Consider the following 18,835-nt stretch of genomic DNA (forward strand, 5'->3'; position numbering starts at 1 on the left):
GCAGCTCCGCTCCTCTCTGCCACGTCTATCCGGCCCTCTGATGCACTTCCTGTTTAGTAGGGCCGGATAGACGAGGCAGAGAGGAGCGGAGCTGCCTGTTTGAATAGCAGCGCGACGAGCGAAGAAACGAGCGGGGCGAAGCCTGGGGAGAAGAGAAGCACAATTTCAGGGCAGGCGCTGACAGGTAAATTTAAATTAAATTAAAATATGAATAATTTGGGGCACTACTTTGCTAAATCCCAAAAGAACATAATAGTAGCCATACTGGGTCAGACCAATGGTCCATCTAGTCCAGTACCCCGTTTCTAACAGTAGCCAAGCCAGGTAACAAGTATCTGGCAGAAACCCAAATCCTAACAACATTCCATGCTACATATCCCAGGGCAAGCAGACTATGGACTTTTCCTCCAGGAACTTGTCTAAAAACCCTGATACACTAACCACTGTTATTACAAGATCTCCGACTGCACGTTGCTTCTTTTATTAAATTTAGGCATTGAGCTTTAGCATAACATTTTTCAAATTCGACCAAACAGTAAAAGATGCTGATACAGCTGTAGTTTGGAGTACGTAATTCTAACAAACTCACCATAAGGATTGCAGCATTAGAAAGCAAACTGCTGAGGGTTTTGGTTGCCTGTAAGGGCTAGAGTTGATTTTAAGGTGGCTTGCCTTATATGTAAGACTTTTCTATGGGTATTGCCCTTTAGATGGTATCTCTCTGTTAACTTATCCGTTCATCAACCTGATCCAATTATTTACTAAATGTGGGTTTTCCACCAGTTAGTCGGATTTGCTTTAAGCGTTTTCATGATAGATCTTTCAGTTACATTACTGTTAAAGTGTGGAACAGTATTCCTGTTCAAATTCGGAGCATTGATTCACATTTTCAATTTAGAAAATCTTTGAAAACTTTATTGTTCAATAAATATTTCTGAATATGTAGATATACTATTGATATTTGAATCTTAGCGTAACCTGCTTTGATTCCAGTTGGAATTAAGCGGGATATAAGAGCTGGAAATATAACGGAAATTGGTGACTGAAGCCAGAGTAAACTGTTCAAGCTACTTTTGAGGGGTGTAATATCAAAAAGTCACTGAGACACTGTGAATCCTATCATTACTACATTGTAGAAAGCAATAAAATTACTCCAGAATAACAAATGTATTAGCACAATAATCAAAAGCAAGTAGATATTATCTCAGTCAATCTTACTGTTTGTCTGACACCATTCTACCAGAATGATAAATTATACTACATGAAAAGCGAAGATACTTACCCGTAGCAGGTATTCTCAGAGGACAGCAGGCTGATTGTTCTCACATGGGTCGACGTCCGCGGCGGCCCAGGAACCGGAAACCCCGCAAGCAAAATAAACAAAAGGTAACGCTGATCGCTGCCTCCCGGAAGCCGCGGGAGAAAAGGCAGCGACAGCGATGAAGGATTTGGATGGCGGGCCTGGAAGAGTAAGTGCTGGATTTGTGGTTGGTTGGTTGGGGAGGGAAGGGAAGGGAAGGGATACTTTTGCCAGAGACAGAGTCAGACTTGTAGGAGGAAGGGGATTAGAGGGAACTGGGAAGGAAGAGAGCTGCTGGAGGTGGGAGGAAAAGGAGGAGGGGAGCTGCTGGACATGGGAGGAAGGGGCTGGAAAGCTTCTGGAAGAGGGAGGGAAGGGAGAGAGCTGCTGGACATGGGAGGAAGAGGAGGAGGGGACGGAATGGAAGGGAGAGAGCTGCTGGACATGGGAGGGAGAGGAGGAAGGGGCTGGAGAGATGCTGGACAAGTTAGGAAGAGGAAGAAGGGACTGGAGGAAAGGGGGAGAGCTCCTGGACATGGGAGGAAGAGGAGGAGGGGACTGGATGGAAGGGAGAGAGCTGCTAGACATGGGAGGGCGAGGAGGAAGGGGTTGGAGAGCTGCTGGACAAGGGAGGAAGAGGAGGAAGGGACTGGAGGGAAGGGAGAGAGCTGCTGGACATGGGAGGAAGAGAAGGAGGGGACGATGGAAGGGAGACAGCTGCTGAAGGAAGAGAAGGAGGGGATCTGGGTGGAAGGGAGAGAGCTGTTAGATGTGGGAGGAAGAGGAGGAGGGGATCTGGATGGAAGGGAGAGAACTGCTGGTACAGCACAAGGAGGGAGGGAAGGGAAACAGATACCAGACCAAGGAGATGAAGGAAAAGGGAATATTAAACCTACAGCTTGAGGGAGGGAGGCAGGAAATCAAGCAACCAAACCAGATGCTGGAAAGAAGAGGGAGTGAGAGGGAGAGAAGCTGGATGGGGTACGGTCAGAGAGGGTAGAGATATATTGGCACTGGGGACAAAGAGAGGGAAGAAGATGGACAGAGTAATATAGGGACACAGAAAAGGAGATACTAAACATGGAGGAAGATAGAGGTATAGAGATGGAAGAAGATGGAAGGATGGCAGAGAAAGAGGGAAAACAGATGGAAGGATGGCAGAGAAAGAGGGAAAACGGATGGATGGGGAGAGAGACACTGGATGGAAGGATGCAGAGAGAAAGGGGAGAGACTGGAAGGATGTGGAGAGAGAAGGGACACTGAACAGAAAAGGGTAGAGAGATAGACACTGGTTAGAAGGAGGGAGAGAGACATTAGATGGAAGGATCAGGAGAGAGGGTAGATGGGTAGAAGGATGGGGAGAGAAAGAGGGAAGACGCTGGATGGAAGGGTAGGGAGAAAGAGGTGACCCGATGGAAGGATGCAGAAAGAGGGGAGACTATTGGAAGGATGGGGAGAGAAAGAGGAGAGCTGCTGCATGGAAAGGGGGAGTAGTGAAAGATTGGAGAATAAGAGGAAGGGGCATGGGGAGAACAAGGGTGAGAAAAAGATGAAAAGCCATAAGTAGATGAAGGAAATTAAAGAATGGATAGTAAGAATGAATTAAATCTGGGCACAGTGAGAGGCAGAAAAATATTGAAGAAAGCAAAGAAAAAGGAGAGAAAAATGACAAATGGCCAGGAAACCCTGGCAGAAGAGTTAAGCGAAAACGAAGGAAAGCAGAATCTAGAGACTGGGAGCAACACAATGAGAAAAAGTAAATGGCCATACAACAAAGGTAAAGAAAATAATTTTATTTTTAATTTTTGATAAAGTAATATGGTGTTAATAAAGTTTCAGAGACCAATACTTCCTTCCTTAGATCAGGAGATGATACCGTAACAGCTTTATACTGACCTGAGGCAGGAGGTTTTGGCCTCTGAAAGCTCACTGAAAAGGATTAGGCTATTAAATAATTGTCTGAAATCGGATGCACTGAAAAGCAGCACTTTACCCTGTGTGAGAAATGCATCTGAGTGTGACTAAATTTTGCTGGGGGGGGGGGGGGGGGTACAGAGAAAATTTTGTGCCCACCCACTTTGGGTTCAGGCCCACCCAAAATTGGCAGTCTGGCTACGCCACTGTTCTGAACACACTACCAAAACCCTTATCCATACCCTTATCACTTCACACTTAGACTACTGCAACCTGATCATCACAGATCTCCCGTTGAACCACTTCAATCTGTTAAAATTTCTGCTGCACAGCTCACCTTCCACCAGAGTCATTTCATTCACATCACCCCTCCTCTCAAGTCATTTTATTGACTCCTTGTTTCTACATACAATTCAAACTTCTCTTACTGACTTACAAGTGTATTCGTTCTACACCCCTCCCAGGGAAACCCATTCATTAGAAAAGGGTAAATTAGACCTTACCTGCTAATTTGCTTTCCTTTAGTCCCTCCGGACCAGCCCAGAATGTGACTGATGGGTTGTGTACGCCTTCCAGCAGGTGGAGACTGAGAAAAAAGTTGTGACTCTAGCCAGCCAATAAGAGCCCTTGCCACCTAGAGAAAGATCCAGTAATAAAGTACCAAAGCAGAAGGAAAACCATAGTAAAAACACAGAACCTGTGCATCCAAAAACCTAAGCAGCCACCGGCACATTGCCAACAACGGGTGAGTGCCTTCAAACATATCATGGTCCTTCATAGAGGACATTTCAGAAAGATTTTTCATCTTTTTTTTTGTTTTACTATATAGATCAAGAAACTAACAACACCGCTCCAAACAAACACCGACATCTGAAGGGAGGGATCTGGGCCGGTCTGGAGGGACTAAAGGAAAGCAAATTAGCAGGTAAGGTCTAATTTACCCTTCCTTAGCGTCCCTCCGGACCGGCCCAGAATGTGACTGATGGGAAGTATCAAAGCAGTGAAAATATGGGAGGGACCAACGCGCGATCTAAAACAACTTGACAATGACCGAGAACGTCCAAACGGTAATGCTCAGAAAAAAGAATGCAGAGACGACCAAGACGCTGCCTTACAAATAGCTTCTAAAGGCAGCAGACAACCCTCTGCCGACGAGACTGACTGATCTCTTGTAAAGCGAGCCTTGAAATGTCCTGGAACAGGCGTCCCAGAAAAAGAATAAGCTGAAGCAATCATTACTTAGAGCCATCAAGAAATAGAGAGGCTAGAGGTCCTGAACCCGTTACGTGCACCTCCAATCAGAAGAAAGAAACGATCAAAATACCGGATGTCAACAGTAAACCTAATATCGTGGTACTACACCCGTTTGACACCCAAATACCTCAAAAACCGCTGCTCTTCAGATCCAGAAAGAGAACCGAAGACAGGCAATAGCACCGGCTGAGAAATATGAAAACTGAGGCACCACCTAAGGAAGAAAGAAAAAAAGGCAGTCCGGACCACTACTCGATCGGACCCGAACTGTAAAAACGGAAAACTACCCGACAGCGCCTGCAACTCCGAAAACTCGCCTAACCAAAACAACAGCCACCAAAAATACTGTCTTCATAAACAAGTCCTTCAAGAAGAGGACAACAAAAGCTCCAAGGGAATCTTAGCAAGAACAGTAAGCAGAACAACAGGAAAATCAGATCCCAATGAGTAAAGGAAAATTGCGAGGAGGGACGAAGAATATTAACCCTCCGCAAAAACCAACGGATCACATCCGGATGACTAGCTAGAGACCTCCCTTGGATAGGACCACGGAAAGGCGGCAAAGCCGGAAACTGCACCTTAAGAGAGGCCAAAGGAAGACCTTTGTCACAGCCCTGCTGTGAAAAATGCAAAATTTGCGGAAGCAAAACACTAAAAAGATATAGGCCAAAGCCTTTACCCCTGTACTGAAATATGCTCCTAGTGCGCATAGCCCTCAACGACGTTCTGTTGACGAGAGCGAAGCATAAACTCAACGACCTGCTCAGAATAACCTAACTTAACCAGTTTAGCAGGAACCAGAGCCAGGCCATTAGACAGAATCAATCCGAAGCGGATGAACAACAGAACTGTACGACAAGAGATGTCGCAGGACCGGAAGTCTGAAGAGAATGCCATCCAGACGACGCCGAAGGTCGGCTCACCACATGCTTTGAGGCCAGTCCGGTTCCACCAAAGACAGACATCCCCTGTGCGTCTGTACCTTCTCACGAAAATGCTTTATCAGAAGCATACCTTAGACCGGCTGAGCAGGATTGTAGAAGATCGTCCACGCCCTGCACTAAAGGATCCTTTCGACGACCGAAGCATAGAGGAAATTCGAAGCATAGAGGAAATTTTGCATTGCCAGAGAAGGCAAACCAATCCATTCAGGGAGTCCCCTCAACAATCGACTAACAGCTGAGACGCCACCTCACTGAGTGACCACTTTGCAGAAACGAGTATGTGATGAGAGAGACAAAATTGCCTGAACCTTTAGGATCCCTGCTACCTGAGCCGCTGAAAGGACCCACGGATGGACCACGCACCTCTCGCTCCAATGGGAGACTCCCTGTTCCTCCTTAGCAATTGAAAATTGCGACCGCTGTGGCCTTGTCCGACCGTACTGGAAATGCTCGGCCTCTGAGAAGAATAAAACACCTCTGTAAATCCAGAAGAATGATTGTGGTCCCGAAAAGGTAGATTGAAAACAATGTATTCTGACGCGATCAAAAAGTGAGAGCAAACTGCCTCTGACAGTGAGCTCTCCAGGCAAGGAGACTGGCAACTGCTGGCACTACAGAACAGCTGGACTGAGCTAGAGGAATACATTTGGATCAACTGGACTCCCGAAGCCGCCAACGTAGACTGGTCTTCACTTGGAGCGAAAGAGGCAAAGTTTGATGTGGGAAAAAAAAAAACTTCTGAGATGAGCACCTCGACCAAGAGTGAGCTCTGACAATACGTCACTTGAGTCCAGGTCCAGTCACCGCCTAGATTGCTACCAACAGAGCTACTAAAACCTGTAGAGAACCTACTGCTGGCGGGCTGGAAATCAGCCCAAAATGACAAATTTGAGTCTGCAACCTGCTGACTGGGGCCGACAGAAGAGCATGCGAACCTGCCTCGTGTCGAACCTGACCCCGATATACTCAATGAACTGAGAAAGAAGAAGACTGCTTTTCTGCACATTGACTGCTTTTCTGTACATCGACTACCCAACCTAGGGACTGCAAGGACTGTACCAGCAACCAATCGTCCGAATAAAATGCATTACAATGGGCTCCGTTGAGAGAACCGCCACCACAACTACTCTGACATTAGAAAAGGCACGAGGAACAGACGCCATCTGAAAATGGTGGACTAGCCCTGCAAAACAAAAAGAACGAAGGAAACGTTGGTGTGCAGGACGAACAGGAATGTGAAAGTAGGCCTCTGAAATATCGACAGAGGTCAGGAACTCCCCTGACTGCACTAAAATAATAAACGAGCCATAAAGGTATCAACCGATAAGAGAGCACCTAAAGGTCTAGCTTATCCGCCTAGAGATCTAAAATTGGACGGAAAGAACCCTCTTTCTTGTGAACTAGAAAACAAATGGAGTAAAGATCTGACACTGATCCTCCCAAGAGACAGGAGAAATGGTTTGAAAATGCAGAACCCTGCAGAGAGAAGCTCTGACGGCCCCGGCATTTGCTGCCAACCCGGTAAGGAGATTCTGCGGAAAACCACCAGCAAAGGGAGAGCGAATAACGCGTACCCTACTTGAATAATCTCCAAGACCCACTGAGCCGAAGCAGTCTGGGCCCACCAAGAAGCGCCAACAGGGAAAAGAGACTAAACCTGCACTACTTCATTGCTGAGAGCAGGAGTGCTAATTAGCATGCGTGTGACAGCAGTAAGACATATAAAAACAGAGGCATGCCAAAATGCTATAACACCTGAAATTGCGTCAATACAGAACCTTACTGGTAGGCGACTTGTTGAGGAAAACCCCCCAAAGGAATCAGAATTCAAAGAGAATTAACTGGATAGTGCTGCAAAAATCAGCACTAAGTGTCTAAACCAAAAACCAGACATTCAATGGACCGCCTGGGAGCAGAAGTGGCTACTATTGGAGGCGGGACTCTGAGCGTGATGGACCTACTGTCTGTCCAAGAAAGACAACCAGTTATGCTCTTATATTCCCATTCAGCTTCTAGCGCATGAATCTGATCATACAAAAAAAGACTACAAGCCCTACCTATGGCTGAAACGAACTGGCTAGTTAGAAGTCAGTGTTGACACTAAAACAGGTAGGAGACAGCTGTGCACACCCCCTAGAAATCTAATGCTGCTGCTTTTCACTGGAGCTAGCCCAGCATTGGACTAAGGTTATACGAAAAACATTGTAAGGTGAAGCTTGAAAAGACTGCCTTAAAAGCTAAGTATTCCAGACCTATTCCACTGAAAGGTGGAAAAAAGGAGGGGGAGGGGGGAAGAGAGAACAGAAAAGATGAGCTTGAAACCATCTGAATATATATGGTGCTCCCCACAAGAGAATTGCTGACAGTGGACAACCAAACTGGCTGTACCCCCAAACTAGCCATCTGTAGAACTGCATGACATTACAGATCTCAGCAGCATAAAAATGACATAGCCACAGCATTTATTTATCTGCTGCATTTGTATCACACATTTTCTCACATATTTGAAGCTCAATGTGGCTGACAGCATTGAGAAGGAAATATAGAAACCATTTTAAAATTGAGGAAGCCATGCAAAACATGCTGCAGAGCAAACCTTGGCTGAGAGCATAGATTGAATGGGCAACCAAAAATATTTTTATCCAGGAAGCTAGAGACATGAGCTTATCTGAGATGTTTCCCTTGCTGTTTTGCCCAGAGAGGGCAAAGACAGCAGCTGATTCATGCATTACATCCTGTGCCCGTGCCTAGAGCTGCATGACCCCCTGCCAGGTAATGAGCAATGTAGTGAATATGTGTCAAAAAGGTAAAATTATGTATCATACCTGATAATTTTCTTTCCATTTATCATAGCAATTACGCGCTTGGAACATTTGTTATTGGAAAGCGGGGAGACAATAACATTTGATGTTCTTCAGGAAAAGGTGGGGACTACATGGGGCAACAGATTTGCTTATGCACAGATCACGCACTATATGAAATCTCTGGATCAGACAACCTTGAAGGGGAGGATGGGTGAAACAATTCGAGGGGTCCTCGAGGAGTTGAGGACAGAGAGGTATTCGGTTTCCGGTCTGTATGGAGCCCTGGTTCGGCGTAGACCTAAAAGACAATATGACGGCCTTAAACACAAATGGGAACAGGATTTAGGATCCTCACTAGCATCTTGGGATGTGGCAGCTACTTTGAAGGGCATTCGTACATTAGTACAGGATGAAAGACTGAGAGAATGTGGATATAGAGTGGTTCTTCGGGGCTACATGTCTAAAGCACAGCTGGCTCATGTGTTGGGGCCGGGCAGTTCAGCATGTTCCAAATGTGGTGGGGGTCCCAGCTCATACTACCACGTACTATGGCAATGCCAAAAGGTGCGGGCGTTCTGGCAACGAGTAAGGGGGTTTTTGATTAGACTGGGAAATAAGATTCAAGGCACGGAAAGGCAGTTTCTGCTAGATCAACCAAGAGCTTTTGCCCCGCTACGTGCCCCCGCTATAAAGTTGTGTAGGAAGCTGAGTTTGGTAGCTCGAAAGTACATTATGCAATATTGGACTTCACCGGATGAGCCGGCCTACTGGCACTGGCGAAACCAGGTGCACCTTCTGGCTTCCTGGGAGGCCAGGGACTCAAAACAATCTCCCAAACGTAGAGCACAATTTATCCAGATCTGGATACCATACCTGCAAATTCTTAGCCCAAGGGGGCGCAGCTTGCTTCTTAATGCCTGAACAAATTAATGGGAAGCGGAGGGGGCGTGCAGGCTGCCCGAAGCTGGAGACAGTATAGGATCATTGGATGCTTGCTGGGGGGGGGGGGGGGTGATTTGGGATCAAGTTGGGAGGTTTGGATTGATGGAGGCTTGTGTGATAAGGTGGAGGTCAAGGACTTGATAAGAAGTCAAATTGCAGAGTTCCATAGATGAGTTCTGATTTTCTTGGGTTAAAGAGGCGTTCGGCCCGATAGCGTCCAGGACGGAAGGCTGGGTGGTTCCTAGCAAATGGAGATATGATTGGTCAAAGTGGCAACTTATTTGGTAAAATTAGCATCCTCCAGCACTACAAGGGAATAGGGGTGGGTGGGAGGGGGGAGGAGGGTTAAATAATAATAACTTGACACTGTTGAGATAACAGGCGGTTTTAAGCACTGTAAGTTTTAAATGTTTGGTTATACTGCACTTAAGATTGGTTGTATTATAATTAATCAGTTGTCAACAGTTGAACATTTAGCAGAAGGGGGAGGGTTAAATGTAAAAGCTTGATGACTAATAATAAGGATGTATGCCAGCGATGCTCATGTTAAACATGCTATTAATATGGTACAGTAAGTTGTAATTTTCAATTTGTCATCAATAAAAATCGTTGAAACATAAAAAAAAGCCAAATTAAGATATACCCAGTACCCTTCAGCAACCACGAAGGAACAGCTCCACACAGTCCAGGTGACCCTTAACTCTTTATTACACCAACGGGCTTGTAGATCATTGGCGTTCCAAAAATATAAGTTTCAACGATATGGCAATAGGTCCGGGGCATTCTTGTCGAGATTAGTTAAAGCTGGGGGGACACAGAATCCCATCGTCTCTCTTAGAGACCCCTCCGGGAAACTCCAAATCAATAGTGAAAAGATGGCTGAGATCCTCCGAACATTCTTTAGAACTTTATATGAACCATCTCAGAATTTAAACATAGAGGGAATAAACCAGTTTCTTGATCAAGCTCGTTTACCGCATTTGACAGAGCAAGAACAGAGAGAACTTGATCAACCCCTCACACAGAAAGAAATACAGGAAGCCATAAAACCCTACCCTTGGGATCTGCTCCTGGACCAGACGGATTCTCAGGGGAGTTTTATAAGTTAGCTGGTAACAACTTCCAGCTTCCTTTTACCCCAGAATTTATGGTTTTTACGAGCAGACTATTAGAGAAAGTAAATTCCCACCACATTTCAACATGGCCCTAATTACGTTAATACACAAACTAGGCCGCCGGAAGATCAAGCAAACTTGTATAGGCCTATATCCCTTATAATGTAGATCTCAAAATTTTGGCCAAAGTTATAGCAAACCGGCTGTCTAATATCCTTCCTAGAGTCATTGGAGAGGAACAGGTTGGTTTTGTGAAAACCAGACAGGTAGCAAGAAATGTCCGACGCTTACTTTTAGCTATGGCACAAGGCCAGAAACAGGAGATCCCAACTTGCTTGTACTCCCTCGACGCCGAAAAGGCGTTCGACAAGATTGAGTGGGAATATGTGTTTGCGGTACTAAGATATATGGGGATTGGCGGATGGATGATTAAGGCCATACAAGCATTATATACACAGCCTAGAGCATCAGTGTTACTTAATGGAGTCCAATCAGAATCTTTTCCAATAAAGCGAGGTACTAGGCAGGGGTGTCCTCGCTCACCAGCACTCTTCATCATAGCTATGGAACCCCTTTTGCAGCCATTAAATGTTCCGCAGAGATCCCTGGAATACAAGTCGGTGGCGAAGTAATTAAAGCCCTGTCTTTTGCGGATGATTTAATGGTAGTTACCACACAACCGAATGGTTCCCTAAGAACACTACTAGACTTGATTCAGGCATTTGGGGAAATTTCAGGTTTTACACTAAATGTACACAAATCAATCGGGCTTAAAGCATTCCCCATAGATGAGGGACCGGGTGAGCTGGATATTCCATTAACTTGGGCACGGGATAAAATCAAATACCTAGGTACATATATTACCCAAGATCTGACGCGATTGTATCATGCTAATGTAACCCCTTTGATGGAGATGACCTGTCGTAAGTTGATAACGTAGAAAGATTATCCTTTGTCATTGCTGGGTAGAATAGCTATATATAATATTCTGCTTCTGCCGAAGTGGCTATACATATTTCAGACATTGCCGCTTTTCCTCAGACTTGAAGATGAGAAGAAACTACATAAGCACCTACAGAAATTTTTGTGGAGAGGGAAAAAGGCTAGACTTCCTATCAAGACTTTATACATCCCGGTGGAATATGGCGGGCTGGGACTATTGAGCATTCGCTATCTTACAATCGCAAGTGGAATGCGCCATATTTCTGATTGGTATCGTTCAACGTCGGACTTTTCGGCCACAACTATAGAAACGGCACTCACTGCAGACATCCATTTCAGCTGCCTACTACATGTGGGTGGGGGCTCAATACCCCCATTATTGGCTAACACGTCCATCTTCCCTACCGCAAAAGCCACATGGAAGTGGATTTGTTGTCACCACCAATTCTCTGCGAGAACGTCACCATTTCTAGCAATCTGCGGCAACCCCAAGTTTCCAGCAGGAAATCTCTACCCTGCCTTTGCCAGATGGAAACAGAAAGGATTGCAATATTTAACGCAGGCCCTAACGGAAGAAGGCCGGATACGGACGTTTGAGGAGCTGCAAATTCAATACTCCTTACCACCTTCTGATCAATTCCACTACTTACAGTTGAGACATTATGTGCATAGCTTACCCTGGGAAACTCTGACGGAAGATGTGCAGGAAGAGATATCCTCTGCTTTTTCCTTCCAGTCACAAAATAAGATCCCACTGAAGATGCACCATAGACATATTAGAGACTCTGTACAAGAACCTAACTACACTGCAGTGGCCAATGCCTGGAGTACAGATTAGGCAACAATAGTCTCTAGGTCCACATTTCAGAGTTTTGTTCTAAATATCAAAAGATCTTCAAAAATGGTGGCGCACCAGGAACTGGAATACAAATTTGCTATGCGGGTACATATGCCACCACGACGGGCATTCTACATGAGAGTTTCTCCTGATGGTGCATGCCCTAAGTGTATGACCCAGGGTGCTAACTTGGGACATATGTACTGGTCTTGCCCTAAAATTGTCACATTTTGGACCCGCTTGCTACACTATGTCTCGGCAATGTGGCATACTAAATGGAGACGAGACCCTCTCTTATTGTTTGGACAACCTTCATTGATCACACCTGTACCGGCAGGTTTCAAAGGGTTCGTGCACAGATCGACTATTATAGCCAAATCAGTAATATTGAGCGAGTGGATTTCTTCAAAATGTCCCACAATACAGCAATGGCGAGGCATGATGATAGCATAAATGAAGTTTGAGCGAAGAGTGGCAATGTCGGACCCCAAATTTACAGAATCAGTTTTCTTTAGGGTTTGGTCACCATTTTGGCACACGTTAACCCCAGCGGACAAGGGATATCTCATGAATATGTAAACCGGAGTGTGTATTTCAGCGTGTCAATGCAGTAGCAGTGTACATTATTAGCACGGGTGGGAGGGAGTTCGGGACGGGGAGAAAAGTTGTGAGTATATTTTATATATCTTGTTGAGATGGTAAAGAAACAAACAAAGAACAAGATAACTTTTCCTTTATCTGTAATAGATCAGTCGACCTATGCTATTATTATGTTCAGAATGTGTATTTGCTTTCGGCTATGTTGTGCTTTATTCACTAATTCACAATAAAAACATTTAAATATAAATAAGGAAACACTGTTTTTTTTAAACTACAGAAGAGGGGAAAAAACACGACGAAAAGTCGCTCAAGAAAGAAGGCTCTTCTTCCCGGGCAAAAACAAGGAGCATAGGAGGAACCTGTTGCACCTCGTCACGAAAAAAAAGAAACTCAGGTATGCTGCATGCATGCCAGAAGGCTCTGGCAAAGTTTTTTTCTATTTGCTATTGCAATGCTGGTTCCCGGGCAGACGCAGACGTCGACCCACTTGTGAGGATAGGACAGCCTGCTTGTCCTCAGAGAAAGTAATTTAGCTGTGTTAATAAAGGTTAATAAATACAAATAAAACACAAAATAGAAATAAGATGATATTGGACTAATTTTCATATATTTTTGCATAGTCTTCAGACACCAACACTTCTTTCCTCAAGTCAGGAGAGGATACTACAACAGCAGTGACCTGACCTGACACAGGTTTTGGCCTCTGAAAGCTAATGGAAGAAGGTTAGGCTAGTCCAATAAAAAGGTATCATCTTATTTTCCATTTTCAAGTGCCTGAACTGAGCATATGTAGGAGGTCTGGCATCGGCGTCTGAAGAACACTGCCGACTGCTACACTGCTCAAACAGCACAATAGGGGGCTCATGCAGTGGACCTCTTCAGCAAGCGGGCTTGGGCATCTCCATCAGCGATTCAACCAGTGCCACAATTTTTTTTTTGTTACATTTGTACCCCGCGCTTTCCCACTCATGGTAGGCTCAATTTTGGAGTGGGCTTAAGCCCTTGCAGTTATACCCCCGGAGGGAACAGATGCTGGATAGGGGGTATAATAGAGTGAACTGAAACACTCCCTCTTACCCCATCCCTGCTGTCACTGGTGTAAATAAAATATTTTTTGCAATGGCTGCGGGACTGAGGTGTGCCAGGGGGTGGAGCCTTGAGGTAGAGTGGGGCAGGGCTGGGGCGTGTACTAAATCTCCCTCTCAAAAATCAGGACCCCTTGGCAGCTCTGTCATAGCCCCTCCAGCTCCTGCTCCTCCCTCACTATTTTGAGATTGCTTTTGGGAGATGATTGGATTCGGGCGACATGGTCTGTGTTGCTATTAGTCGGATTGCATGACCTGTTTTAAATGTTGACTTGATTGAGTGATTCTTTCCCTTTAATAATTATTGGCATTCTTTTCTTTTCTGTTTTAAAATTTTATTTGTAATCCGCTTTGATCTCCCTGTCAGCAAAAGGGGTATATCAAGAACCAAAATAAACACCTAGGTTCAGACTGCACTCCCTCTACTCCTTCTCCAAGCCTAGAGTTACATTGTACTTACTCACCTCCCACCTCCCTTTCCCTCCCCATCCACCAAGCTCAAAGTCAGACTGTACTTACTCCTTTGCCCAGTCGTTTCTTGATCTCATATTTCTGGGAGATATGATCCTCCACCTCTGGAACACTGATGGTATGACTCATTGAGGCACAGCTCAACCTTTTGATTAGATATCAACTCTTTCCTGGGACCCCAGATCAGTTTTGCATCATCCCACTAGTTCCACTTCTCTCCTGAGACACACCAATTCTGTCCTGTAGTGTCACACTGTTCCTCTCCTGCAGGACACCAAATCAATCTTGCAGTGTTTCACTGTTCTACTTCTCCCAGCAAAGGACCAGATTTGTCCTGTAGTGCAAGTTCTACCCAGTTTTTCACACTCCTGTGACTGCTTTGCTCCACACGGTGCACTGAAGATCAGACATACAGACTATAATTCCAAAGCTAGAAAACAAAATATATATGCATTCAATGAAAACTGTTCATAAAGAATTATTTAGAAGCAGCAGCAAACTGTCTACTGGATGCCTTTCAAAAGCTAGTTTTAATAAGAGGTGCGATTGTGTTACTGCATGCAAACAAAAATTAACATGCGTTATCGTAGATCCCATTTTAAGTAATGGACTCATTTACTAATAATGCACATTAATAGGATTAACATTGCATGCTTTACTAATCATAACCCAAAATATGCAAAGGACACACAAAGAACAAGGTAATCCACCACAAAACAGGACTCAGAAAACAGCAGAATTTTCTTCAGGGCCCAAAAAACCATGAGACAGTTAACCAATCCTACAGGACCCAAGAAATAGACAACAAAACAGTGAGAAAGCCCAAGAGTCATCTACCAAAGTGGATGAATCTCAAGTGGACAGAGTACATGAGCTAATTTGGTCTCCATCTACTGTGATATACTGTGCTACTCTTGCATATGTTACCTCTCATGGCAATGTCTCCAAATTAACAGTATTTGTGTTCAATTAATTGAGTTTTAAAGGGATGGGAAGTCTGTCCCACATGAAGCAAATAACAGGGACACTAAATAATATATGCTACTTTTGGATTCTTAAAAGATAAGAACATAAGAATAGCCATAATTGGGCAGATCGATGGTCAGCATCTAACCCAGTATCTTGCTTCCAGGAGTAGCTAATGCAGGTCACAAGTACCTGGTAGAAACCCAAACAGTAGCACCGTTCCATGCTACCAATCCCAGGGTAAGCAGTGGCTTCCCCATGTCTATCTCAATAGCAGGTTATGGACTTTTCCTCCAAGAACCTGTCCAAACCTTTTTTTAAACACAAATACGCTAACCGCTGTTACCACATCCTCTGGCAGAGTTCCAGAGCTTAAATGTGGATTCTGTTTGATGTGTGAGATCACTTATGAGATATGTTTTAAGAATCCAGATACACGACCTACACCTCTTTGAGGAGTAGTATACATTTTTCAGTGACCCTGTCAATTGCTTTATGTGGGACAGACTTCTTATCCCTTTAAAACTCAATTAATTAAACACATACACTATATCTCCAAAGCAGAGGTTAGAAGCACCTCAAGTTCAACAATATAAGCACGATTTTTGAGATCCCCAATGCTGGGTGACTGACCAGATGTCATCAAGCCAAAGAGGAGGGAATATTTGAAAACTGCATTGGCAGTGTGAGCAGCGTTGGATACATCGTTTGAAGGGCTTAATGCAGCCCTTGAATGAAAAATTTTTTTTTAAAGTCCATTCATGTTTTTTTTTATACCCGCTTAATGATGGGTTTGCTACCCAATCACCATGTATCTTTCAGTAAAAAACAGCTTTGATTGGTCATTTGGACCACATAATGGGAAAATTAGGTTCTTACCTTGGTAATTTTCTTTCCTTTAGTCATAGCAGATGAAGCCATTACATATGGGTTGTGTCCATCAACCAGCAGGGGGAGATAGAGAAAACTCAACTTTTCACAGTGCCTCATGGCCAGCCAGCTCCACTGCCTCTTCAGTATTTGAAGCTTCCAAAGCAGTATGGCAAACCGCAATGGGAATAACATGAACTTTCCTCACAGCAAACGATGGCCCCTTAACAAGGGCATGAACTCAAAAGGAGGGAATGAACACATCCTCCTGGAGGGAATAAACTCGTCCTCCTTATTGTATAACTGGAGGGGATACACGCAAACTCCTGGAGGGAATAAACTCATCCTCCAAAACATAAACTGGAGAGAATGTACTCATCCTCCTATAAGTGAACATGAATCCTGAAGACTGTTTTCCAACTTTCTCCCAAGGAAGGAACTTCAGGAAACAAGAACAGAACCTGAAACAGATTCACAGTATACAGACAATCATACAGGGAGGGCTCATGGCTTCATCTGCTATGACTAAAGAAAAGAAAATTACCAAGGTAAGAACCTAATTTTCCCTTCCTTGTCATCAAGCAGATGAAGCCATTACGTATGGGATGTAACAAAGCAATCCCTATATAGGGTGGGAACAGGTCACACCACGCGCTAACACTTGTGCTCCAAAACACGCATCTCTCCTAGCAGCCACATCCAGCCTGTAATGTCGGGCAAAAGAGAGCTTAGAAGCCCATGTTGCTGCACTGCATATCTCTTGATGAGAGAGTGCTCCAGTTTCAGCCCAAGAGGAAGAAATCGCTCTGGTAGAATGCGCCTTAAAGGCTACAGGCGGAGACCGGCCGGCAAGCAGATAAGCTGAAAAGATAGTTTCTTTGAACCAGCGGGCAATAGTGGCTTTAGACGCTGGAGACCCTCTGCGAGGACCTGATAGCAAAACAAACAGATGATCATAGATCCTGAAAGAGATAGTAACTCGCAGATACTGCAGCAGAGTCCTGCGCACATCCAACAGGTGCAACTGCCCAAAAGATTCTGGAAACTCCTCCTTATCAAAGCAGGGCAAGAAAATAGGCTGGTTTAGGTGACACGCTGAAACCACCTTAGGCATGAAGGAAGGCACGGTCCGAACCGTGACCCCGGACTCTGAGAATTGCAGAAATGGGTCTCTACAGGACAGCGCCTGGAGCTCTGACACCCGTCTCGCCGAAGTGATGGCCACGAGAAAAACGGCCTTTAGTGTCAAATCTTTCTCCGATGCTCGCCGAAGCAGCTCAAAAGAAGAAGCCTGCATGGCCTTCAAAACTAGCCCCAGGTTCCAAGCTGGACAGGGTGCTCGCATGGAAGGCCGGAGCCGAAGCACCCCACTAAGAAACCGTGCCACATTTGGATGAGCAGCTAAAGACACGCCTTCAACCTTACCACGAAGGGAGGCCAACGCTGCCACTTGCACCCGCAGGGAATTATAGGCCAAGTCTATTTGTACACCATCCTGCAAAAAGTCCAGAATCGGCGAGACAGGAGCCCGCATGGGTATGATCGCTTTTGAAGCACACCAAGACTCAAACTGGCGCCAAATCCTGGCATAAGCCACGGACGTGGAACGCTTGCGGGCCTGCAGGAGAGTGGAAATGACTGTGTTTGAATAGCCTTTGTCCCTCAATTGCGCCCTCTCAATCGCCATGCCAAAAGACCAAAGCGGCAGGCGTCCTCAATGGCTACCGGGCCCTGTGACAACAGGTTCGGTACCAGAGGTAAAGGAAGGGGAGCCTCCACTAGCATCTGTCGGAGGTCCGCATACTAAGGCCTCCTGGGCCAATCCGGGGCGATAAGGACCAATTCTCCTGGGTGCAGCCGAATCCGCAGGAGCACGCGCCCTATCAAGGGCCACGGAGGGAACACATATAGTAGGCCCGGAGGCCAGGGCTGAGTCAAGGCATCCAACCCTGCCGAGCGAGGACCTCTCCTTCTGCTGAAGAAGCATGGGACTTTGGCATTTGAACTTGTCGCCATAAGATCCATCACGGGCTTGCCCCATTTGGCACATATCTGCAGGAATACTTCGTCTGCTAGTTCCCATTCTGCTGGATCGATGTGATGCCTGCTTAGATAATCAGCTTGCACGTGGCTCTGACCTGCAATGTGAGCTGCCAACAGAAACTGAAGATGCAGCTCGGCCCAGTGGCAAATCTGTTCAGCCTGCGCGGCCAGTGCTCTGCACTGAGTGCCGCCTTGTCGATTTATGTAGGCCACTGCTGTTGTGTTGTCCGACATCACTCTGACAGCCAATCCTTCCAGGGTCACTTGAAAGGCCAGAAGCACCTGAAACACCACTTTCAACTCCAGGCGGTTGATGGACCACTCAGACTCCTCGAGTGTCCATAGACCCTGGGCATGCTTCCCCTTGCAATGTGCGCCCCAGCCCTTCAGTCTGGCATCTGTCACTACTAGATACCAATCGGGGAGTGCCAGCGGCATTCCTCGCCGCAGCATGCTGTCTGAGAGCCACCACTCCATGCTGAGTTGGGCCGCAGGGAGCCAAGAAAGTCTGCATTGATAATCCTGAGAAACTGGAGACCATCTTTGAAGTAGGGAATACTGTAGAGTTCTCAGGTGCGCTCTCGCCGAGGGCACCACTTCCAATGTGGCTGTCATCGATCCCAGCAGCTGGACAATGTCCCAAGCTCGCGGGCGGGGCATCCTTAGGAGCAGACGGATCTGATTCTGAAGCTTGCACCGCCTTAGCTCGGCTAGGTATACATAGCCCGAGTCTGTGTCGAACCTGGC

General features: G+C 45.7%; 1 protein-coding gene across 1 annotated transcript in view; it reads right to left on the minus strand.

The window, feature by feature from the left end:
- LOC115460380 (mitogen-activated protein kinase 15-like) overlaps window positions 1-18,835 on the minus strand; it is a 175,080-nt gene that overhangs the window by 147,969 nt on the left and 8,276 nt on the right. The window contains exon 2 of the mRNA XM_030190164.1: window positions 14,258-14,639. Coding sequence (XP_030046024.1) covers window positions 14,258-14,338 — 81 coding nt within the window. The 5' untranslated portion in view covers window positions 14,339-14,639. The remainder of the gene's footprint in view (window positions 1-14,257; window positions 14,640-18,835) is intronic.

Source organism: Microcaecilia unicolor, chromosome 1, assembly GCF_901765095.1.
Source record: "Microcaecilia unicolor chromosome 1, aMicUni1.1, whole genome shotgun sequence".
Classification (NCBI taxonomy): Eukaryota; Metazoa; Chordata; class Amphibia; order Gymnophiona; family Siphonopidae; genus Microcaecilia; species Microcaecilia unicolor.